Source organism: Artibeus jamaicensis, unplaced genomic scaffold, assembly GCF_021234435.1.
Source record: "Artibeus jamaicensis isolate MK-2021 breed Jamaican fruit bat unplaced genomic scaffold, CSHL_Jam_final contig_233, whole genome shotgun sequence".
NCBI lineage: Eukaryota > Metazoa > Chordata > Mammalia > Chiroptera > Phyllostomidae > Artibeus > Artibeus jamaicensis.
In genome coordinates this window covers 2,366,668-2,390,598 of record NW_026521486.1, presented here as the reverse complement: position 1 = coordinate 2,390,598, position 23,931 = coordinate 2,366,668, and the positions used below count along the sequence as shown (strand labels likewise).

General features: G+C 58.7%; 1 protein-coding gene and 1 long non-coding RNA gene across 3 annotated transcripts in view; one reads left to right on the top strand and one right to left on the bottom strand.

The window, feature by feature from the left end:
* Positions 1 to 23,931, top strand: part of FBLN1 (fibulin 1) — a 64,849-nt gene that overhangs the window by 24,117 nt on the left and 16,801 nt on the right. Inside the window, exons 9-16 of one of the 2 annotated variants that reach the window (XM_037160202.2) lie at positions 1,781 to 1,924; positions 2,685 to 2,813; positions 3,499 to 3,624; positions 5,433 to 5,552; positions 6,352 to 6,483; positions 8,211 to 8,334; positions 19,790 to 19,932; positions 22,286 to 22,417. In XM_037160202.2, the coding sequence (XP_037016097.2) occupies positions 1,781 to 1,924; positions 2,685 to 2,813; positions 3,499 to 3,624; positions 5,433 to 5,552; positions 6,352 to 6,483; positions 8,211 to 8,334; positions 19,790 to 19,932; positions 22,286 to 22,417 (1,050 nt within the window). Of the gene's footprint in view, positions 1 to 1,780; positions 1,925 to 2,684; positions 2,814 to 3,498; positions 3,625 to 5,432; positions 5,553 to 6,351; positions 6,484 to 8,210; positions 8,335 to 14,777; positions 15,227 to 19,789; positions 19,933 to 22,285; positions 22,418 to 23,931 lie in introns of those variants that run through there. The other variant, XM_053661725.1, reaches the window with a different exon arrangement.
* LOC119060220 (uncharacterized) lies at positions 11,510 to 13,655 on the bottom strand. The gene is made up of 3 exons (XR_005084545.2): positions 13,395 to 13,655; positions 13,202 to 13,277; positions 11,510 to 12,325 (listed from the first exon to the last, which is right to left on the bottom strand). It is a non-coding gene; the product is annotated as an uncharacterized LOC119060220 (long non-coding RNA).

The following is a 23,931-nucleotide window of genomic DNA, read 5'->3' as shown; positions in this document are numbered from 1 at the left end:
GGGCACGGCCCTGTCCAGGGACACGCACAGAGCGGTGGGAAGGGACAGTCCCCTCAGTGGCCGCCCCTACGTGGAGGAGGGTCGGGGAGGAGGGAAAAACCTCGCAGGAGCCCAGGGCCCAGGATGTGGGCTCGGTGTCCAGTACCTGGGTACCCCGTGGGGGCCTCAGAGCTAAACGTCAGCTCTCGGGGGCGGTCTCCTCTCGGCCCTGGGGCGGGGGGTCTCTCTCCCTGGGCACGTCATCCTTGACACCAAGTTCAGGATTCTTTTAAACATTTTTATTTCAAATGTTATGTATGTTTTTACTGAAAAGCAAACAAAACTGAGGTACGAAAAGGAAAGCGTCTTCGCTCAGTGGTCTCTCTGTTCTCCCAGCTCCTGCTTCCTGGAGACTTTTTGATTTTCATGAAAATGGAGCAAACTGCTCTGCCACCTGCTCCCCCCCTCCCACCCCCCCGGCCCCCGCCCTCTTAACAATGTACTGGGACATCATTGTGTTTTTATTTTTAAAAAGAGTTTCTGTGTTTGTTTTTAGAGAGAAGGGAAGGGAGGGAGAGAAACATCCATGTGTGAGAGAGACATTGGTTGCCTGTCGCAGGTGCCCGGACGGGGAGCTGAACCCACAACTCAGGCGCGTGCTCACAGGCTGGGGGAGCCCCCTCTCTGGAGCCCAGACTTTGGGAACTGCTGATCTCACCAGCGAGCACACGGCTCAGAGGGGGGGGACAGGGTCGTTACCAGCCCCCGTTTATCTCTGACTGCAGGCTGAGCTTTTCCTGTAAACCCACGGGCCAGATAGTAATTGTCAGCTTTGCCCTCCCGAGGTCTCTGCCCTGAGGGTCTCTGCCCTGAGGGTCTCCGCTCCGGCCTCACAGGATGCTTAAGAGAACGTGCTGTGCTCCAGTAAACTTGATTTACAAAAGCAGGGTGGGGGCAGGGACCCGGTTCCAGCCTAGATCGAATCCTAGGGATAGACAGGCTTCTGCACACCGTGAAGTGCCGGCTACTCGGGTTCACCAGAATGGGCAGAGGGTTGGGTGTGCTGTGGGCAAAGGACAGTCAGCTCAGGGGTTCTGGAGTGTTCCTCTCTTCTCTTGGTCCCCACTGGTGGTTTATAAGTGTCTATCTGAACGTCCTTTTAGAAAACACCTGGTTAGGAAGTGCAGTGTGTGCGGTGGATTTGAGTGTGAGGAGCGGACAGACGTGTGTAACTGGTGTTCCTCGTTTACTTACTGGGCCACGCTTGCTGGGTGTGGGTCATCGCGGCGGGGTGCCCTGGGGTCCGCGTGTGGGATGCGTGTCCAGTCAGGGAGGGAGACTACTTCTCGCCTGGCCTGAGTTGGCGAAGGCTCCGAGGTGGGACAGGAGGTGTCAAGGAGGAAGTGGCCCCAAGATGGGTGTCAAAAGAGACATGTTACGCAGATGGTAAGTTCAATTCCCGGTCAGGGCGTGTATGGGAGGCAACCAATTGATGTTTCTCTCTCACATTGATGTTTCTCTCTCAAATCAATAAACATATCTTCAGGTGAGGAATATAAGCAAACAAATAAATAAAAGGGGTGTGTTTCCCAGGCAGACGAGGGAAATGGCTTGCCGGGCAGGGACCATAGGAGTAAAGGCAGTGGAGCTACAGGCGTGCGGTCTGGGCTGGATGAGGCTGCCCAAGGTCTCTGTTTGGGGGTTGCAACGAGGGGGGTGCAGGGCTTCAGCGGCGCGCTGGCTGGTGCGTGTCTGGCCACGCTCCGTGTCTGACCTCACGGTTCTGTGTCTCTCCCCGTAGATATCAATGAGTGTTTGAGCCTGAGCGCCGCGTGTCCCATCGGACACACGTGCATTAACACGGAGGGCTCCTACACGTGCCAGAAGAACGTGCCCAACTGTGGCCGTGGCTACCATCTCAACGAGGATGGGACCCACTGTGTGGGTGAGTATTAAACAAGGAAACCAGTCGGGAATGGACTTTGCTCTGTTCCCGGTGCATCCCTTCCTTCCGTGGAGGGGAGACCAGATCCCCAAAGACAGCTCTTTCCACCTGCCCATCTGTGCGCCCGCTCCGGTCTCCAAGCGCAGGCCTTTCTGGTCTGCTGCCTGGAAGACCGAAGTAGAATGCCAGCCCACCCTCTGCCTCGGCCTTGTCCCTTTCTCTCTGTCTGGTCCCCCTGAGCCAAAAGCAGCCTTGCCCCTCCATGCACACAGTCCCCGTGGGTGACAGAGAGAGGACAGATGCCCCCGCCTACAACTCAGCCATCCCGAGCCGGCCCCAGCCTCACAAACCGTATAATCCGGATGACAAGCTCCCCAGACAAGCCTGGCCTCTGCTCGTGTGTGATTCCCTGAACCCCCTGCTCCTTCCTGCCCTGAGGTCCAGGGCCCAGGTTCCCGCCAGCCCACAGGGCTGTTCTTCCCTGTCACCCCCAGAGCACTGTCCCACCGTCTCCCCAGTCACCGGGCACTTCCTGCCTTAACTGAGGTCATTGCTGGCCGGGTAGAGGAGGAGTCCCCTGCGTGTGGGGCCAGCTGTCTCCCCAGCCAGGCTTGGGAGACACGTGGTGGGTGCTCCGTGAAGTCGCGTGGAAGCATAAACGATGCTGCTCTGTCACGCACATTTCAGCGGGCCGCTTCCTTTCCGACCGTCTTGGGGAACCCCCGCACTAAAGGGTTCCACGTGTCCTCTCTTCCGTCAGATGTGGATGAGTGCTCGCCGCCCGCTGAGCCCTGCGGCTCGGGGCACCGCTGTGTGAACACCGCGGGGAGTTTCCGCTGCGAGTGCAAGTCTGGTTACTATTTCGATGGTGTCAGCAGGACGTGTGTGGGTATGTGGGTGTCCCCATAGGTTTTGGGGGGGCCTAGCCAGGTGGCACCAAAGAGATCCAGCCGCTGTCTCCCAGAGTGAACATGGTCTGTCCCTTACCTTGGAATGCCTGGGTGTGGGTGGCCCCAGGCAAGGCCCCGAGGCCAGAGACTCAGTCTAATGCCAGCTCCGCAGCCGCCCTCCCGGGCGTGGGCCGTTCTCCCGCCCGTACAGTGGGTGCTCTGAGTCACACCTCTGTGTGTTTCTGAGGCTCCTGCCCCTCTGCCTGTGCCCGGAGGTTTGTGGTTTCCCAGAGATCCTCCAGCAGCCCGCAGGGCCTCAGGGTCCTGAGCTGTGCGTGTAGCCCAGGGCAGTGAGAACCAGGGACATCTTGGCAGTCCGGCCACCAGGAGCAGGAACAGACCCTGCTGGCCGGTGCCTGCTGTCCCCAAACCGGGGTGGACTCTCCCTCAGGGATCTAGAGCAGAGAACTCCGGGGTGGGCGCACACCAAGATGTGCCCCGTGGAAGGAGCAGGGGCACACCCAGTGGGGCCCTGGCTTCCTGCTGACTTGCCCTGTTTTGGGGACAAGCCTCTTTGCCTCTGTCCTCTGAGAAACGAGGCTGAAGGACCTGGGGGCTGGGGGAGACGGCGTGTGGTGCTGCCGGGGGGTTCGTGGCCGCTGAGCCACCTCCGCTCCCTTGCAGACATCAACGAGTGCCGGCGCTACCCCGGGCGCCTGTGCGGCCACAAATGCGAGAACACACAGGGCTCCTTCCACTGCAGCTGCTCCGTGGGCTTCCGGCTGGCGGCCGACGGCCGGTCCTGTGAAGGTGAGGGGGCCCCCTCTGGGACCGACCCGCGGTCTTTCCCGAGCTCGTGCTAAGTGACGCGGTAGTGGGGAGGGCCTGTACAGGGTCCCCTGTTAGAAGTGACTGCCCCGGTTCTCCTGCGCCCCGGAGGAGCCGAACACACCAGCCCGCGCATGTGCGGTTAACAGGTAGCTGAGATACGCAGGGAGTGTGGGGTCTGGAGGCTCCGAGTCGGCCACTCATTTACGTGACCATGGTTGTCTCACGGGGGTCCTGGGGTTGACATGGCAAAGAGACGCCAAGGCTGGGCAGATTTTATTTAGACTACACTCAGTGTGGGAGAGTCCTCGCTGTCCACTGGCCTCAGCTCCACCCAAACAAAAGTCAGGGGGTGCTTTATACACGCCGGGGGCAGGCTCAGGGAGAGCTCAGAGGGAGGTCGTGCCATCGGGCCGGCGTCTCTGCTGCTGGCTGCCCCCTGCCCCAGAGAGGGGAGGAGCACACTTCAGGTGCACGGTTCCCCCCAAGAAAGACATTCCAAGGTACAGCTCAAAGGGACGGAGGCAGGACTCCCACTGGTGCGATTTCTAAATGCACCACTTCTAAGAGAAGGCGGTGAGGGCCTGGGTCAGGCTGGCTGAATTTGCTGGCCGTGTTGAATGCGCCAGACAGCATTTTAAGGGGGCCTGGGGTCGTCATCCTAGGGACCCGGTCTTAGGCCAGCAGAAGCCACCCTAGCTGCTCTGGTCTCTGGGTGCATCTCGTAGGGGTCACAAGGATGAGACCAGAGGAAGCAGGTGAAAAGTTGTCACACCCAGTGTAGGCAGAGTGCTAGCAACACCGGACAGCTGGTGTCGTTGTTATTATTGTTCATGGCTTGTGCTGTCCCTGGTCACCCTAAATAACCAAAAAGTAGGCGTTCCTACCTGTGTTAGTGGGCAACACTGTGGACACAGTGTTGGGGCCTGGCCAGCCTTGTCCCGTCAGTCCACTAAGCATTTACAAAGCACCCGCCCCTCCCCCTGCCCAGGGAGTCTCAGGATGTGACCAGGACCACCCTGGACAGAGGTGAGCGGGAGAGAGGGTGCAGCGGGGAGAGGCTAGTGCACGTTCTCAGCTGCGCACCCCTCCCTCCCTGCTAAGAATTAGCAGTAAATGTGAAAAGAGACTTCTGGGCAGAGGCTGGCAAACCTTTTTTCCCTAAAAGCCACATAGTAAATATTTTAGGCTTTGCCAGCCACAGTCTGTCGGAACTCTGACCTCCGCCATTGTAGGGTAAAAAGCAACCTTTGATGCTGATAAATGAATGCGTGTGGCTATGTGCCAATAAAACTTTATTTACAAACACAAGTGGGGGGCCAGTTGTAGGCTGCTCCCTGCTCTAAGCAAAGGGAAGAGACAAACAAGAGGCCAGGGTTGCTGAGTGGCCTGGTGAGTCCCAGGCATCAGGGTACTAGGTGTTGGCGTAGCGACAGGTCCTCCCTCTGTGCAGAGGGGAAGCATGGAGGATGCGATCGGATTTCCCTTTGGGAACTAGAAAGACTCCAGTGCCCAGGTGGCAGCCTGACTGGAAGGGGCCGGGTCTAAGCAGAAGTCCTCACAGTGGTCCTGGCGGTAGCTGGTGCAGCCGGCAGTGGCAGGGATGGCGAATCCAGAGCCGGCAGCCGTGCCGTGCAAGGCTGGAGGACGTGCCTCTTTCTCTCTGGTGGCCCCAGGCAGGCCCCAGCCCCACACTCCGGGACCTCCGCCTCTCCGTATGTGTTAACCCCACCCGAGGGGGTACTATGGGACAGGGCTAGGAGCGGTGACCCTGGGACTCTGTCTTCCAGACGTGAACGAGTGCAGCAGCAGCCCCTGCAGCCAGGAGTGCGCCAACGTCTACGGCTCCTACCAGTGCTACTGCCGCCGAGGCTACCAGCTCAGCGACGTGGACGGGGTCACCTGTGAAGGTGCGGGCACCGCTCCCTTCCGCCCCTCCTACGGAACACCCTTTCGGGCTGGTGGTGGCTGTTTTTCCTTCAACCGGGACTCATCGAAGTACCCTTCACCCACCACTGAGAGTGAGGTTTGGAAAGGAGCAAAGCCACTGCCATGTCTTTCTTTAATCTGTGGGTAACGGCGCTGATGGCTGTGCGCTCCGACCCTGAGCAAGACTCAGCAGGGATGTGTGACCCAGTGGTGAGGAGTGGGCTCAGGGACCACCCACATTCCTGCCTTTTGAGAGCCCCTCACTGGCCTGGGCCCTCCCCCTCTGTAGCATGGGGGCTTCACCCCGGGCTCTCCCGAGGATTGGGAGAGGCTGTCAGAGGGTGCCACCAGGGGATGAGTCGGAAGCGCTTCCTACAGTGTCCTGCACCGCAAAGCACTTAAAGAACTACTGTTAGGGCCATGGCGCTGCCCGTGGAGGGCTGTTTTTAATCAGCACCTCTGCAGTACTGAGCATTTGGACACACTGGCAGCCTGCAGGGCACCTGTCCCCTCTGCTTGGCTCCCCGTTCCGCCTCCTTCCCCACACATATGCACACTTCACACCATGAGCTTGCTGTGCTGCTCGGGCCTAGGCCCTTCCCTCTCTGGGCCCCAGTTTCCCCTTCAGATGGGACGATCTCTGAGGCTGCCACGGCCCCAGCACGTCGGGGGCTCCTGTGTCCAGCTGGCAGCCCCCCCAGGCCCCAGCCCGGCCCCTGGGGAGGCGTGGCCCGGCCCCGGGGCCGCACGGGACTCTGAGGGTGGGCTTTGCCCTTGCAGACATCGACGAGTGTGCCCTGCCCACGGGGGGCCACATCTGCTCCTACCGCTGCGTCAACGTCCCCGGAAGCTTCCAGTGCAGCTGTCCCTCGTCGGGATACAGGCTGGCCCCCAACGGCCGCAACTGCCAAGGTGAGTGTGCTGGGCTCCCTGGGCTCATGCGGCCACGCTCGGGGCTCCGCAGTGTTGGAGGCTGAGGCCAGGCAGCCCCCAGTGGCGGGGATGCGCTTCCCTGACCCAGGGCCACACCACAGGCGGGGTGCACTTGGGAAGGGGGGGGAGGCCTCTCCTCTCCTGGGACCCCCCTGCCCCCAGCACACCTGTCTTCAGAGGGTGCTGTGCCCTCTCACCCTGCCCTGGGCAGCCCCAAAGGGCCTAGGATGGGGGCTGACACCCTTTGGGAAGACGCCCTCCGGGGACGAAATGGGAAGTCCACGCCCAAGGACCCCATTCCACGGCTTAGTGCTGTGTGCTCGTTTTCACTCAGTCATTTGACAAACCCTTTGCCTGTGGGCCGGACATTGCCAGGGGTTAAGGGCAAACAGTGATCGGATGGTGTAGACCGAGGTGAAGGAAGGACGTGGTCTGGGTTTGTGACAACTCCAGGGTCTCTAGGGCTGTGAGGGTCCCACTGGGGCTGGGGGTCTGCTCTGGCATGGGCTCAATAAGGGTGGCCACTCGGCTCCCATATCTAACACACTCTAGGGTCCGAGTAGATATTTGTGAGTGAATGACTTGGAATGGAGACGTGGCCTCACTTTCGGGAACGGTCCCAGAAGCTGAATCATAGAGGCCGGGTCTGCCCGGCCCCTTCCTTTTGAGCCACCCCTCCCTCCGCCCCCCCTTCCCTCCACGGGGCTGGCAACCCAGAGGCTCTGGAGGACCCAGGTCTGCAGATGTCATCTCTGGTCTTGATGAAGGTGACTTTGATCTAAGGCAGCAGCTGCGGCATTTCCTGGGAGGGTCCGGTTCAGCTGGTCCAGAGCTCTGGGTGGGAGAAGCTCTGTTTTTGCATTTCCGACACAGCGGGTGACTCCCCCCTCCCCTCGCCCCTGGCCAGGCTCCCCCACTGGGCCTGCATCCTGCCAGACACAGCAAAGCACATTCCTGAGCCTCGGCCTTGGAGATTAGGAGTGCGATTTTGACACCAAGGCCAGGCCTTCGGCCCCTTCGGAGATGTCTCGTCTTGGCTTGGTGATGTCTCCTGAGCCCCAGCACCTGGCTGCTCTAGAGAGTTCTGGAAAGGGGGACAGCTCCTCCTCTTCAGGGTCCAGCCCAGACATCACTGATTCCAGACACCGGGTACAGCGTAGAATCCCGCCGGGCCTTGGTGTCCTCATCTGAAACTTGGGGCTCAGAGCTCCTGCTCTCTGCTTCCTGGGGTGCTGTGAGTCACGTGAGGTGGGGGCGATGAGCCCTGGGGTGTTGAGAGGTGCTGGCTGGTTGGAACGTGGGCCCCGGCGCCAGCCCGCCTGGGTTCAAAGCTTGGCTCCAGCACTTACACGGTGTCTGACCTCAGGCCAGCCGCTCCCTCGAGTGAGGGTAAGAGTACTTGCCTCAGCGAGTTCTTAAGAGAATGTGAAAAACTCCGAGGCATTTCCAGGGCCATCAGAGTGTTAGCTGTAATCATTGTCACACGCATTCCGGGGATTGTGAGCAATAAGTAAACGCTCTGTAACTATAAACGGCCTGTGAGTGAAGGGGCTGGCACACACCGCTCCAGAGAGCGGCCAGTGGAGGGCAAGGAGGGCCCGGTGCCTGCCGGACCCTGGCTGGTGGGAGGCCCGAGCTCCCGGTCCTTGGGCGGGGCCTGCTGGGTGTCCTGGGCCTTCACTGTCTCACTGTGGGGTCTCTTGCAGACATTGACGAGTGTGTGACTGGCGCACACAACTGCTCCATCAATGAGACCTGCTTCAACATCCAGGGCAGCTTCCGCTGCCTGGCCTTCGAGTGTCCGGAGAACTACCGCCGCTCCGCGGACACGTAAGTCCCTCAGCCCGCCGTTGTCTGTCTGTCTGTCTGTGTCGGCCTCCTGGGGGTCCGGCTCCCAGCCTGTGCAGGGGGTCAGTGAGCTGTGCCCTCCCACAGCAGTCTTGGGAAACTCGAGGATTGGAGGACCCCTGGCTCTCAGGCCCCTAAATGCCAGTGAGACTGGTCCCAGAAACTAAGGTTATGACCTCCAGTGACCTGAGGGCTGGCGGGCCGCTCTCTGAGCGGGCTGTGCGTGCAGCCGGGCTGAGCCCGGACCTCTCATTTCCCTTGTGAAACGTGGGCAGGGGGCAGCTCTCCGGCCTCAGTGTCCTCGTCTGAGACACACAATGTCAGGACGCTCTGAATCAGATGGAGGGAGCGACTCCTCCAAGCAGGACGACATGACTTGTGGGGGCATCCTCATCAGCCATCTGAAGGCCAGATTCTGTCTGGCCTGGTGACTGCGGGAACTGCGTGGGAGATTCTGCACCCCCAGTTTGAAGCCGTGTGTCTATACGCCACTGTAAGCCTGCTCCCCGCTGGGCCACTGGGGGTCTGCTGGGGTGGCAGGGGGGCCCCTTCCTCAGACCACTGCAGACCACCCCACCCCTGATTTCACTGGGAGGGTCTCGGTGAGTACCATGGGCAGTCACTTCAGGACAAGCTGCACAACAGGAGACAGTCTCAGGAATATGGCTGCTCGACCCCGCCCTGTCCCTGGAAACGGCTCAGAGCCAGCGCACAGCCAGGCTGACTGTGTGACTTGGCCTCTTGCTCTTGAGCCTGCTCCCCCCACCAGAGGGTCAGTACCTTCATGCATGGTACGCCGGGCCCCAGCGTCCGTCCCCTTGCTCAGCCCCAGGGCCCTGGCTCCTGGCGCTGGCCTGGCCTCCAGCCTGTTGAAACCCAGAGCAGGTCTCAGCCGACGCTCACACAGCCCTGTCTCCCGGCAGCACTCTGCGTTCTTCCCAGCCTCGGGGGGCTCACTCGCCACCTCCCCCGTTCCCTCAGCATGTTTTGTCCGCTGGGAAGCCCATCCCCTCGCTTCTTTCATGGGTTCTGGTTAGGAAGAAGCCGCCCCAGAACGGGGTTTGCGAGTGCACAGCATTCCAAAGAGGCTGTGGTACTCAGTGGCGCCACGGGCAGCTGTGGCGTTCCTCTGAGTGGTTAACAGAGCCGTGTCCTTAATGTTGGCTGTGCTGCCGTTTGTCGTAAGTTCTCTTGCTCTCATAGTTCTGTCTGCCTCTGCTGTTAGCCGCCACTCTCCACCTCACACACAGCCACGAAAGTAAAAGCGGGGAGGCTGCCCCATGCGGGGTCTTCGTGCCTCCTGTGCTGGCGGCTGGGCGGGTCACCCTTGTAAACCGAGGCTGTGCTGAAATCCGCAGACCAGCTACTCCCCCTTGTGGGGCTGTGTAAGCCTTTGACACCCTCAGGGCTGGAGAAACTCACTGGCTGGTTTGGGGAATGCAGGCTGCAGGCTTACTGTGTGCAGACACCTGGGCAGACAGACGGTGGGCCTTCGAGGCCCCCAGCCACTGCCCACTAAGAGCACTGCAAACCCAGCAATGGCCACAGAGGGCAGGGGTGCTGAGACCAAGCAGGTCCCCCATGTGGCTGGGCAGTGGCAGGGGGCGCCTGGAGCAGGCGATGCTTGAACGAAGTGGAAGTGTGAGGGAGGCGCTGAGCCAGGCAGAGAAGGAGGGGGTGCAGGGGGAGACCACAGAGGGGTGCAGAGGCACAGGGAGCTGGCGTGGAAGGAGTCCCAGCGAGGAAATGGGGTGTTCGTCAGGAACGGCAGTGCTCGGTGAGGGCTGGACACTCCGAGGCCTGGTTTGTCCCCATTTCATGGCTTCATCAGCCTGTTCCCTAGGCTGATGGGAACAGAAGGGGCTGACCATTCTTCATAAGCAAGGTCAGGAAGTGGGCCCCCACCTAGAGTAAAGGCCAGAGGGGCAGCCTGAGGCTCCAGCTGGCCCACCCATCCCGAAGGGGGCCCCTGCCTTAGCTCCCACTCCTGCTCACTAGCACCACCCAGTGGCCAAAGCAGAGGCTGGGTGGAGCAGGGAGTTTAACGAGCTTCCTCACCTGAGCAGGGCCCAGCAAGGCCCCTGTCATCTCATGAGGATGCTGAGGCATTCTGGAAAGATCCTGGCTTAGGAGTCAGGACTGTGTGAGTTTGCCTTCTGGCTCAGTCCATTCCAGGTCCCTTGACCTTGACCAGAAGCAGGTCCCATCAGAGCCTCCATGTCCTCAGTGGTACAGGGAGTAGGGACAGACCCCGCTCCATAAAGCTCACTCTGGGTTCACCTCCTGTGGGGCCTGTGTGGGCACTCCAAGGCGTAGTTCACTGCCAGTGCTGTGGCTCTCCTGCTCCTCAGGGCAGTGGCCTTGGGTCAGCCCGTTGGCCCCCAGGGGCCCTGTCATACCTGCTTGGCAAGGCCTGAGGATGCTCCAGGCACCCAGCCCAGTGCCAGCGCTGGTGCTCAGGAAACTGGTGGTGAGGAGGGGAGAAGCCCCCGCCGTCTTCCTCAGGACACAGCCAGTCAGAAGGGGGAGGTTCCTTCGGGCCTCTCCATGTTCTTGCTCTGCAAGCTGACTGTGTGACCACTGAGTCCCTTGGCCCTCCCCGGGGACACAGGTGAGGCTCCCGCAGGGCTGAGTGCTCACGGGGCCACCCTCACTGCTGCTCATGGAAACCTGTCTGGTGACAGTTTTCTCCTTTTCTGATCCCTCTTGACAATCATGGCCTCGGCCTGGAATCCCAAATGGAGGAACAATGGGGGCCTTATCCCGGCTGCTCCACCCCCGTCAGGGGACTTCCTGTGGGACCATCTGAACGCTGATACCTCAGTGTGAGCTCAGTGATAAGTCACCGATAAGTCACGTCAGCAGAATTTTCTATTTTACGGCTCATTTCTCTTCTCTTCAAAAAGCCTCTTTAACATTTTTTAAAAGACCCTTTTAATAATTTTATTTATTTATTTTTAGAGAGAGGGGAAGGGAGGGAGAGAGAGAGGAACATCAGTCAGTTGCCTCTCGCGCACTCTACAACCAGAGACCTGGCCCACACCCCAGGCATGTGCCCTGACTGGGAATCAGACTGGCACCGAATCACTGAGCCACACCAGCGAGGGCTCAAAAGTCTCTTAGAGACTTTGTTGTTATACGACCTTGAGAAAGCTGTATGAGAAAGGACCGGGTGGCCCGCACATCCGTGGTCAGCACTCCACGAGAGTGCTCGCTCAGGGGACCCTGACAGGCGAGATTGAAGAGTCCCTCGCTCCCTCTGCGCCTCAGCCGTCCCTCTCTCTGCGGTCTCCTGCGCAGTGTCCCTGGTGACCAAGGGGCAGTAACCGGAGCATGACCAGCAGGCTGGGCCACAGACCGCAGGGCTGGGCTCGGCGGACCAAGCAGGCTGTTAGGATAACCACACGGTTCCCTCCTGCCCACAGGAGGGACGTTCAAAATGCCCCAGGGCCTGGGAGGGGACGGAAAATATTCTCTTTATCTCCTCAGCGGGGCTGCCCCCTGAGACTTGCGGTCTCGGAAGCCAAGCCGGGGCCAGCAGCCTGGGTTTGCACAGCTCTTGGCCTGAGGGTGTACTTGCTGTGGACAAGGGGTGAGGCCCGGCCCTGGCCACTCCCGGGGCCGGTCTCCAAAGTGACGAGTGTGTGAAGGTCAGGGACAGCTGCAAGCATCAGACAGCCTGGGAGGAGCCGGAATGGCCATGTGTCCCCGGAGGAGGGACAGGGCCTCGAGGACCTTTTTTTTCTGGTACATGGTGGCTTTCCAAATTGCATTTTCATGGAACTGTGGTCTTGTGATTCAATGTGGCGAGGAGAAAAATTGGGGCGCATCTTTCTCATGTGCGTGATGAGATGGAAACCAAGGCGCGGGGTCCCAGGGGCCGGGCTCTCCTGCGCTGTGGTAGGCGTGGTGACGACAGACCATCCTCAGTGTAGATACACCAGCTGCCAAAGACTTTGGTGCCGTTCTCGGTCTAACAGGAGGTTTGCCAGAAACAGTGGTTAGGTTTTCTGGGATGCTTCAGTAAGTTTGGGGCATGGCAGGGTGAGACAGTTGGCCTCGGAACTGATCGGGACTGTGCTGATGGGTGTGCATTTACTGGACACATAGTAGGTGTCGAGCCCATGCTGGGTACTGGAGATGGAGCCAAAGAGCTGCGGCCGCGGCCTTGGGAAGCCAGTGGTCTAGAGGGAGCCGGGCCCAGCAACGCCTAGTGTGAGGAGGCTGGGCGCTCTGGCTTCCGGGAGTGTGGAGCCTGCCGAGGAGGGGAGTGCTTGGCTGTCTCGTGCGTGCGGGCTGCGGGGGTTACGCCAGAGCATCAGGCACACTTCACATTCCCCGCCTTCCACGTGTGCTGGGTTAATGTGTCAAAACCCTGCCCTCGGACGGGGGTGGGCTGCGCACAAGCAGGAAAGCGCAACTCCCATAAAGGAGACTCTGGCGCCACCTGCTGGCCAGATCCACCTGCCGGCTTTCTGAAGGGGGCGCGGGTGGGCGCGGGTGTGCGCGGACGTATAAAGGCTTTGAAGTGAGACAGGCGTACTCAGTCTCTGCCACTGACTACAGACCGTGGAGTTAGGGGCTCGCTGGGCTCCAGTCTCCCCGTCAGGAGAATCGGGAGACCGGTGTGGGACAGCGGAGTGAGCTGGGGGAGGAGAAAGCCCGGCGTTGTCCCCCAGGGCCTCCCGCGTCGCCTGGGGCGCTCCCCGCTGGCCCGGACTCAGGTGTCTCTGGGATCCGACTGCCCCTCGGCAGCACCCAGGCCCACCTTTTCCCCAGCCTCTCCCCTCTGCCTCTGGGTTCCCTCCCATGTGTGACCCCCCTTTCACTGTTTCTGATCCTCACATACCTGCAGTGCCATGGAGCCATGGACTGTCCTTCTAAAACTCAGAATGGAAGGGTTGCTGTTTTTCCGCATGAAGAGCCTGGAAATAGGGTGTAAAAAGAGTCCATACTCACAATAAATGCCAACTTGAGGCACGGAAACTTAAAAAGCTGATTCGGAGACATGATGGAAGACTAGGGTAGGAGGCGCTACTGACTGCAGAATCCGGACGCAGCCCAGATGGCAGAACTTCCCGGGGTGTGCGCCGCCACGTCCTGGGGCTCCGCACCTCCACTCTGCTTCCTCGGGCTGCCGTCCTCACTGTGTGAAGGGCCTGAAGTTCAGGTGGCAGAAGGTAGCTCCTGTCCTCCTCCTGTCAGAGGAAGTTGGGAGCTATCACCATTCTGTCACAGGAACTTAGGAACTATCACTGTTCTGTCACAGGAACTTAGAAACTATCACTGTTCTGTCACAGGAAGTTAGAACCTGTATCCGGAAGTTAAAGTCTGTCTCCCTCCTGTCACAGGATATTAGGAGCTATCACTGTTCTGTCACAGGAAGATAGAAACTGTCATTGTTCTGTCACAGGAAATTAGGAGCTATCACTGTTCTGTCACAGGAAGATAGAACCTATAACAGGAAGTTAGAACCTGTAAAGTAAGTGTCTCCTCAGGTTTTTTAGAAGCTTTTATGTATGTTCTGCACAGAACCCAGGAAGTTAGAACCTGTAACCGGAAGTTAGAGTCTGTCTCCCTCCTGTCACAGGAAGTTGGGAGCTATCACTGTTCTGTCACAGGAAGATAGAACCTATAACAGGAAGTTAGAACCTGTAACCGGAAGTTAGAGTCTGTCTCCCTCCTGTCACAGGAAGTCAGAATCTGTCTCCATCTCCGTTCCAAGCCCTGGCTGGCCCTGTGGACACAGACAGGGAACTGGGCCTGGAGCACAAGGCCTAGTGAGGGGAAAGGGGAACAGCCCTCACACCCGAGCACCAATCAGGCTTCCTCACTCCGAGACCTTGGAAAGGCACTCACTCTTCCGGCCTCAGTTTCCTCATTTGAAAAATGGCGCTGACCCACCCTCGCAGTACAGTGGCAGTGATCACACCAGGGAATGTATGGTGGCGAATAGCCAGCGAACACTTGATAAATGGCAACCGCTGTGGTTGCTAGTAGCAAAGATGATCATGTCTGGGGCGATCTCTTCAACACCCTTCGAGGGCCCCACGGAGCCCTGACCACTGAAGGGCCAGGAGCCTTGTGCCACTCAGAGGGCAGGGTGTGCCTGGTGAGTGCAGCCCAGGGTGGGGCTCTGCCGGTGAGAAGGGGACACACCTCAGTCTGGGCACAACAACCCTTGGCCCCAGCCACCCAGCACTCCCCGGGGGTGTTGGAAGAGGCTAGTGCCTGAGTCAGCAGCCCCGAGGCCCACGGCACCTCCCACAGGTGAGTGAGGGGTGCTCCTCCCATCGACTGAACTGGCCGGAGGGGCGGCGGGAGGCCCTGCACAGCGAGCCCCCGCTTGCCCGCGCTCTGTTGTTTCTCTGCTTGCTGAACGGGCCCTAACCCTCTTCTTGTCTCTCTGTCCACTTTTCTTGCAGCCGCTGTGAGCGCTTGCCCTGCCATGAGAATCAGGAGTGCCACAAGCTGCCTCTGAGAATAACCCACTACCACCTCTCTTTCCCCACCAACATCCAAGTGCCCGCGGTGGTTTTCCGCATGGGCCCCTCCAGTTCTGTCCCCGGGGACAGCATGCAGCTGGCCATCACCAGCGGCAATGAGGAGGGCTTTTTCACCACCCGGAAGGTGAGCCACCACAGTGGGGTGGTGGCCCTCACCAAGCCCGTCCCCGAGCCCAGGGACCTGCTCCTGACCGTCAAGATGGACCTCTATCGCCACGGCACCGTCAGCTCCTTTGTGGCCAAGCTTTTCATCTTTGTGTCCGCAGATCTCTGAGCACTTGCTTTGGGCCGTGGGGCTCTCTCTTGTCGCTTTCCTAACCCTCCTTGCCGGGATTTGAATAAAGTTTAGCAGGCGATCCCACCCCGCATGCCTCGCGTGCCTTGGTTTTATTTGGTGCAGTTGGAAGTCTCTGTGTTGCTTTTCATCCAGAGTGAGCTAAGCACTTGCCACTGCCCGGTGCCCCCAGAGGATGACCGAGGGGTGTCTTCTATAAAGGGGTGCACACCTGGGTGTGTCTGTCGATGGGAGTCACTGTACATATCTCCTGGGACCCCAGGCGAGGGGAGAACGGGGCTCAGTGCACCGTGTCAGATGAGTTCTCTCTTCTCCATTGTGAGCCCAAAGGACAATGATGGAGAAGGGCCCTCGGAGAGCAGTGAGTGCCATCTCCTCTCATTTTACAAATGTGGAAACTGAGGCCCTGAGGATGGGAGGAGCTTGGCCGAGGTCACATGGCCTGTTTGAAGCCAGGCCTCAGGCTCCAGCTGGGTTTCTTTGTCGTGTTGTCTGGAGCTGAGCATCTCATGGGGGCAAAACAGAGATGTGTATGTATGTGTGTGAGATGTGAATTTGCTGTCCCATTCATCCCATGAGAAGCCTGACTTCGTGGTGGAAAACCCTGAGCACTGTTGAGGCATCTCAGATGCAGCTGTGGCTGAAGTGAGGTCGGTGCGTCCACTGAGGACGCGCCCGCGCTGGGAGGAGGCAGTGGAAGTGCTGCTGTGGGAATCCTGGGTGGGCAACGGGCCCTGCGCATGTGTTACCGCCAATCCCTCAAGGCAGGTGTATCGGCCTCCTAGAGACTCAGAGAGGGTGAGGGGTTTGCCCAAGGTCACACAGCTGGTTTCCAAACCTCGGTTTTCAGACTGCACGGCTGACCGTCCCACTCTGTCACACCCCTCCCTGTGGGTTCTGACCCACTGGCTCTCCCTCTCCACCACAGTCGCAGCCGAACCAGTGTCACAAGTCCCCAGTGTGTTTTTCAAGGCCCTGCATAACGTAGTTCTGCATGCAGCTCCAGTCTTACCCCCGCCCCCCACCCCAGCCCCGTCCACTTGCTCACTTCCCTCAGGCCTCACCGACAAGCTCTTTGCTGCCTCAGGTCCTTTGCTCATGCTTTGCACCCTTCGCCTGAGTGTGAGTTAAATTTCAGCTGAAGTGTTCTTTCCTCAGAAATGCCTTCCATGAGCTTACACTTCTGTTAGTCTTTGTCCTATTACTTCCTTCGTGGTGATTATCACGGTTCTTAGTGGCCATTTCTTCTCCATCTTCCCCACCATCCAGCAAGCTCCACGAAGGTGACCAAGTCACCTCGGTCAGTACCGTGTCCCTAGCCCCTAGCAAGATGCCACTCGCATGCTAGGGTCCCGCACATGGATTAGTTTGGAGATCATTGAAACTATGCACCAGGACAGGTCTGGTACGTGATAGGCAGTCAGCACTGTTGGCCTCTTCACTCCCTGGACAGTGCCTGAGTGTGCATTTGGCTCTTGATTCAGATGCGGAGTGAACCTTCAGAGGGTCGGCGTGTACCCGAGGTCATCGGTGTACAGAGCTGCCATGCCCTCTGCCTCCCAGACCTGTGCACTTTTGACTGAGTCACTACCAAGCCAGACTCCCAAGGGGACGTGGTCAGAATCGTGATTGTCATTACGATGACGATAATAAGAACTGTGACAGCTGACACTCTGCTTACCGTGAGCCAGGCATTGTTCCAAGTGCTTAACTAACCTCACAGCGGCCTTTCGGGGAAAGTACCGTTACGACCCCCACCTCACGATACAGACGTGGACACATAGGGAGCTTAAGTCACTTGCCCAAAGCCTCACAGCTGGCACTGGAGGGGAGGGGACGCTGGGATTCAAGGGGGCAGCCTGGCCCCGGGCATCTGTGCCTGGGAGCCCCGCTCATGCCGCCTCACATGCTCCGAGGAGGGCAGGGTCTCCGGGACTAGGCCGTGCCGGTCAGGTTGGCCTCTAGCCTCGTCTCGGGAAGCCTGGGTACCAGCCGTATCTACAGTTTTCACGGGCAGAACGGGACATTCTATTGGCTAAAGGCGGAGGCAGCGCGGTGCGGAGGGAAAAGCTGTGAAGTTAGAGGGGACAGTGTGGGCCGAGGGTCCAGCACAGATTCTGGGAAGAGGGGAGACACAGCCCCGAGGGTTCGAAGCTCTCTAGGTCCCAACCGAAATGCACAGAACAACTAGAGAAGGAATTTTTTTCTTTAAAGATTTTATTTATTTATCTTTAGAGGGGAAGGGAAGGAGAGAGGGAGAGACACATCATTGTGTGGTTGCCTCTCGTGTGTCCCCTGCTGGCCTGCAACCCAGGCATGCGCCCCAACCAGGAATCGAACCATGATTCTTTGGTTCGCAGGCCCGCGCTCAATCCACCGAGCCACACCAGCCAGGGCTAGATAAGGAATTTTTAAAATCCCTGGAAAACATTTACAACTCAACGAGATGACAGGGTACCCCACAAACCCCAAAATACAGCTCATGCCCACCTGTGTGGAACTGGCATGCATGCAGGCGAAAGGAGTAGGAACCCCCTAAACAGTTCACGAGTTTCCCCTGCTAAGTCTAATAGACCAATTTGGGGACAGCAGTTGACATTGGGAGTCATTTTGCTCCCCGCCCCCATGGCCAGGGTGCTCAGGGGCTTGCAGGAGGTTTAAAGGGCCACCTGGCCCATGGGAATTCTTGCAGCTGAACCCCCAGGGGTTCCCTGAAGCTCACGATCTCACACTGCGCAAAAATTGCTGGGAATGAAGTAGGAAACTGAGTGGAAAAGAGACAGTAGGGACGATGGAGATAGAAGTCCGGGTAACGCGAATATCAGAAAGCAAGAAATGACAAACGAGGGAGCTCTGCAAAGTTGAAAAACAAAACAAGCAAAAACAAACCCTGCTACGAACCATGCCTCTTCCTAAAATTGTAGGAAAACTAGTTTCACAGAAAAACATTCAACCAAAACCTATGAAGGTTAAATGTCCTATACAGTTATTGTAAGAAAAAAGAATAAAGAACAGATCGACGTGCCTCTGGGTAATGACAGAATACCGGAAAGATATGCTCATAGATGACATTAAAACTGTAACTGATCTAAAAGCACTAAGACAATGATCAAAAATGGAAGAAAAACGTAAGTCAGAGTTAGGAAAAAAACTGAGAGATGAAGTGATTAAATAATTCCATATCAAGGCAAAAAGCAATTTCAGAAACAAATAGGAGAAATAAACTGAAAGGGATGGTGAATGCAATGGATAGAAATACATCAGATAGTTTAAGTCCTTGAGTTCCTACTGATGTTGAAATCATCATGGGTAACTTCTGGGTGATGGTAGACAGCTAGCTAGCTCATTATCCTTAAAACTGGTAAATAGGAGGGAAGAATTCAGCATTGATCCTGCTTTTCTTCTGTGAACTATCCTGCCTGGTAACCAGATCACGTAGGAGGGGCAGTGTCTGGTTACAGAAGTTGTCCAACCAATAAATGAAACAGAAACAATGGAGTCAGCCTATCAGCGTCCTGCAGTCCCTGATGAATTATGGGTCTCCGCCCTGACAGTGCAGAAAGAAAGACACCGTGGGCCCCCTGATGGAAGACTTGCCGCCAGCTATCACCTGGCCAAAAGGACCGGGCCTGCCTCTGACAGGGTCTGGGTCAGCTGCCATTGGGCAGGCAGCGCCCAGGACAGAGGACCACACCACACCACACCCTGCCATGGGCACACGCACCCAGCAAGGCCAGGGAGCGCTGCAGCTCAAATGCTTGTTTCTTAGCAGACAGATTGTGGAAAATGACAACAGAGAGGAAACCCATAACAAAAAATTGTAACAGACGAGTCTAAATAATTGTGCCTTGAGAAGCCCACTTGTGTGATAGAAACTATGGAGAAACCTAGACAGGAGATTGCTGGGAGGCTTGGGGCAGGGGCCGCAGGAGGATTCGGTGCCCGAGGGGTCAGGCCAGGCCCCGGAAGAGGCCTCAGGTGCCTGGTGAAGCTTTTTCTTGACCTGAGTGGTAATTATAAAGGCATTTGCCTTTATAATACTCAGCTATAGCTTTGTTTTGTGCAGAATTTGCACTTGTACTTTGTTTTATGGTTAGAAGATTTTAAAAGTATGTCTAGCACGAGGCCCAGAACACAGGCCTGTAGACAACTGCGCCTTCTCTTCCCCTCCCTGTCTGCCAAGTGACCTGCAGACTCCACTGCTTTGTGCTGAGCATGGAGTGGGGCACTCTGTGTGCGACCCCAGTGACCCACCCGACCGAGGGCCCCAGGAAGGCAGGGCCCCTGGTGCACGGGTGCCTGGCACTCTGGAGGCACTGGAGCAGCCTTGCTGAGGGAGTGAGCATCTGCTGGTGTAGAAATGAGCTCAGTTCGTACACCTGGCACGTAGCAAAGCCTCCCTTATCCATGGCCAGGCAGACGGAAACTGGGGCGTGTCTCTGGCCTTCTGGTCCTGGTCTAGTTTGTAGGAGGGGCCCTAAGGCATCCCCGTGGAGCAGCCGGGCTGCGGAGGCCACTGGTTGTCCGAGGGAGCCGTCTGTGGGCCTGGCTGCTTGCCACTCCCCCCGGGGCCCATCTCCGTGGGAGTGCCGGGTCCGATTTTCCCATCCTCCTCCTGTGCTCTGATTCCTCTCAGGACCCACCAGGACAAGACTGACACTGTCCGCTGCATCAAGTCCTGTCGCCCCAATGACGTCACCTGCATGCTGGACCTGGTGCACACCATCTCCCACACCGTCGTCTCGCTGTCCACCTTCCGCGAGTTCACCCGCCCGGAAGGTGAGTGGCGACCCCCACAGCCTGGCATTGGCTTGTGGGTTCTGAGGGAGACCTGGCCATTGTCTAGGGAGGCTGCCTGCGAGGAAGCCACTCCTGGGAAAACTGCGGGTTTCGGGTTTGAAGTGTAGCCCTCGCCTCTTGTCCCCAGACTACGCGGCACCATTCGGCCCACTCCCGGCCCCCGTTCAGGGTCTCTTATGGGTAACAGTCATTCAGCAAAGAGTGATTAAGTGTTGATTCTGTGCCAAGTGCAGGGGAATCTGGGAGGGCCTCCAGGAGGTAGTGACTCTTACTCTGGGGCCTGAGTGGTCCACAGGAGGTAATCCAGCGGGAGGGGGGAACAGGAGAGAGGAGGGTTCTGAGCTGAGCAGAGCAGAACACATCTGGGAAGGCCTGCAGGTGAGTGGGGAGTCTTGGGCATCTGGGGCAGGATGCCTGGTTTTTCGGGCTGGAGCAGCCGAGGCTTCACGGGGCATGAGCTAAAGGACGAGAGTGACCCTGACAGGAATTCACTGCCACCCTGGACTCCTAGCCATAGACGGGCTGGAGGGGTAGACAGGGTGCAGGGAGCCTGGGAGCCCAGGAATCAGCATTCCCGTGCCCGCCCCGGAGACCTGCGTCTCAGCACTGTTCACTGTGGAGGGCCAGGGTGGTGTGCTCGCGGTGCTCAGCTTCGGCCGTGACTGGGGTCCCGCACTGGGCACCCTGCTTTGGGGGTGCAGCCCCCATGCCGGCGCTGGTGTGGTCCCCAGCCACCCTCTGTCTCCCTCAGTCTTCGTCCTTGGCCCTCAGAGGAGCTGGCTGTGGTTCAGTCATTCAGCGAATGCAGGCTGAGCCTCCCGAGTGTCCGGCTCAGGGCCATCTCTGGGACGCGGGGACGAGCAAGGGCCTGCGGACCCTCCCAGGGAAGGCAGTTTGGCAGCACAACTGTGCCCTGTGTTTTCACGTGGCAGGTCCTGCAGCGGGCACAGGGGCACGAGACAGATGTAAAGCCTGGTCCTGAGGGGTGGCAAGGGCAGGAGAGGCCCCCAAGGATGTGGGTGGCTGAAGGAGCAGGCGGCCGGCCTCCGACCCACTGCCTCGTCCCAAGGAGGCACAGCCCCTTCACAGGGCAGGATGGACCTGGGTCTGAGAAGGGCACCAGCTGGTGTGTTTGTCTCAAGCAAAATGACGGGTTGTACCCGACCACAGGCAAATTCTTCCCAGAGCACGAACGGCTGCCCTGCCGCCTCTCCCAGTGCTGGTCGATGTTGGTTCCGCAGGGAGCAGACTGTGGCTGGGGACACCTGTTTGCATCATGGGCCCAGGAAATCCAGGTCTTAACCTTTGGTGCTGAAAGGACCCGTAGCGGGCACCAGCCAGCTGCCTTCTTCACTTTACAGATGAGGAAACTGAGGCCCAGAGAGAGGATGCCCTCACGATGGCGCAGAGCCAGGGGGAGCTGGGGCCTTGTGCTCCGGCCCCGGGCAGCTGCCCTGCTTCCCAAGCCAGGTGGTATGGGAGCCGGACAAGGCCACCCAACTGCCCGGCCCACCCCGGTCACCGTGGACAGGGGGCCGGCCTGCTCCTCGCACTTCCCGACCTCTCTCCCGTTGTCCCACCTGCCTTCCCTGTCTCTCAGCTTCACGGAGATTCGCGGCTAATCGCTAGCTACTTGGTGTTGGCCCTGTTGCCAGTTAGCTCGTGACCTCAGGAAAGAGCCAAAAAAAAAAATCTCTCCAGGCCTCAGTTTCCCCATTGGTAGGAAGGGGGATAGGCTATGACCTATGACCCCTCAGGACCCTTCCACTTCCCCACACAGGGGGTCCTGTTTCCAAGTGAGGGCTTGCCGCCCAGTGGGCAAAGACACCAAACAGTAATGGCACTGGCTTTGGGAGAGCAAAGCGCTCTTCTTCATGAGTTTGGCTGCAGCGGGGTGGGGGCAGGGCTCGGGTGGGACCTGAGGGGTTTCAGCCCCGGATCTTCCTGGACGACAGAGGCCTGGCTGCCCAGTGGGTCGCCGCGCTCAGATGCCCGTCCTTAGGAGCCTTAAGCGCTCATGAGTTGCTCGTGATGGGGTCACGTGTTACCAGTGGTGTTTATGTGTTACTGGTGAGCGGTGCTCACCTGTTACTCATGACTGAGAGTCACTGTTCGTGGGTGGGCTCACGTGTTACTCGTGAGCGGAGTGTGTAAGTATCCCTCACGCACACAGTAAACTCTGGCTCTCGGCCTAGTTACAAAGTGGACTGGGCAGGTGGAGCTGGTTCTCGGGGCCGGCTCCTCACGTTGGACGCTCCGAACCCGAGGGCGCAGTGTGGGGCTGGCAAGGCCCCCACCGCGCCCTTGCCCACACCGAGCCTCCCTGTCGCAGAGATCATCTTCGTCCGGGCCATCACGCCAGCGTACCCCGCCAACCACGCTGACATCATCTTCGACATCACGGAAGGGAACCTGCGGGACTCCTTCGACATCATCAAGCGGTACATGGACGGCATGACCGTGGGTGAGTGGCCCGAGGCGTCCTCCCAGCCCGCCGTGCCATTCTGGTGGGCAACCCTCTCTGGACCAGCTCAGGTCCCCCGAGTCCCCTTCCTAAGTCTGATCCACGCGTGCTTCAGGGCTCAGCTGGAACCTCCACGCCCTCCGTCGAGCCCACACACAGGGGCGCCCAGGTGGCAGAGCCTGTCTGGGACCCCACCTCAGCTGTGCCACCGGCTCTCCCGACAGCCCCCCATAAGTGGGTCGGTTAACTGGATCTCTGGGTCTCACAGCCTCGAACTCAGACGAGACCACCCTGGGCCACCCCATCCTGGGGCACCGTCCCCCACTCGTTGGGAGCCACTGTGCCTTTGTTCTCATGGAGCCACGCAGGCGAGGCCCTGTGGGGAGTCAGGACCTGAGCCCCGGTCTCACCCGAGTTGGCTGGCCTTGCCTGTGTTCAGTTGTCCCCTTCTGCGGGTCAGTCTCGTAGAAAACCGGGTGTGTGTCGTGGAGTGGGCGTTCGCCTAGCCTCTCTGCCACCCCTCACGGGGTGGGGTGCCCTGGAGTCTCCCCACCCCGTGAGTTAGTGCCCTGGGCACATTGTGGTGGCTGAGTGAGGCCTCAGGTGAGGGTGGAGGGGAAAGGCACCTCGTGGGTGAGTCTGGGGAACTGGGTCACGGTATCTCTCCCAACCATCCCATTGTACGGAGTTCCAGCTCATGGGGCCTGACGCTTACAGCTGCCATTTTGGGCTTAGATTTAGACTCTGAACATTTTCCAAGAAGCTGAGCAACAAAGGGCTAGTTTCTGTCCTCACCTAGGCCTCTGTTTCCTCATTGTGAGTGGGGGACGGCAGTGGGCATCGTGGTCTCCTGAGCCCTGTGGTCTCGCCCAGAAGCGGCGTCCTTGCCATTGGCCCCAGCAGAGCGTTTTACAATGTGGCCTCCAGGTGGCGCTGTTGGATCTCAGAACCAGCCTCTCTGAAGCCCAAACCCGACCACGCTTCCACTGGCAGCTGGAGACAGGGAATCGTTATTCCCGTTGCCAACCGGCCATTTATAGCAACTTTACAAGCTCTTAAATGGGTTTCCGTGTTGTAAACACGACTGAGTCACTGGGGGACCCCCCACCCCCAGCCGCCTCCTCCGCTGGTTGGCAGCAGGAATAATTAGTTAATTACAATTAATGCTCCATTAGCCCCGCTGGGATCCCTGGGGGAGGGCAAGCAGTGTGGTTGTTACCATCATAAAACACGCAGCTTGCCCTGGAGCCCCTGCCCACCCTGGCCTCAGTTTCCCCCATTATTAGACAAAGAGACCCTCAAGGAGCTTGCAGGCACCTGGGGATGAGGACAGGCAGGAGGGGACAGGGTCAGGGGGTGTGTGGCGGGGTCGGGGGGTGAGCATCCTGGGGAACACGGAAACCTGGGCTTGGTGATGGGCCTGCAGGTGGGGCTGCGAAACAGCTGCCCTGGGGTAACTCACAGCACGTGGAACCTGATTCCAGAGCCCCCTGCTCTAGGCCCTGGGCTGGGCC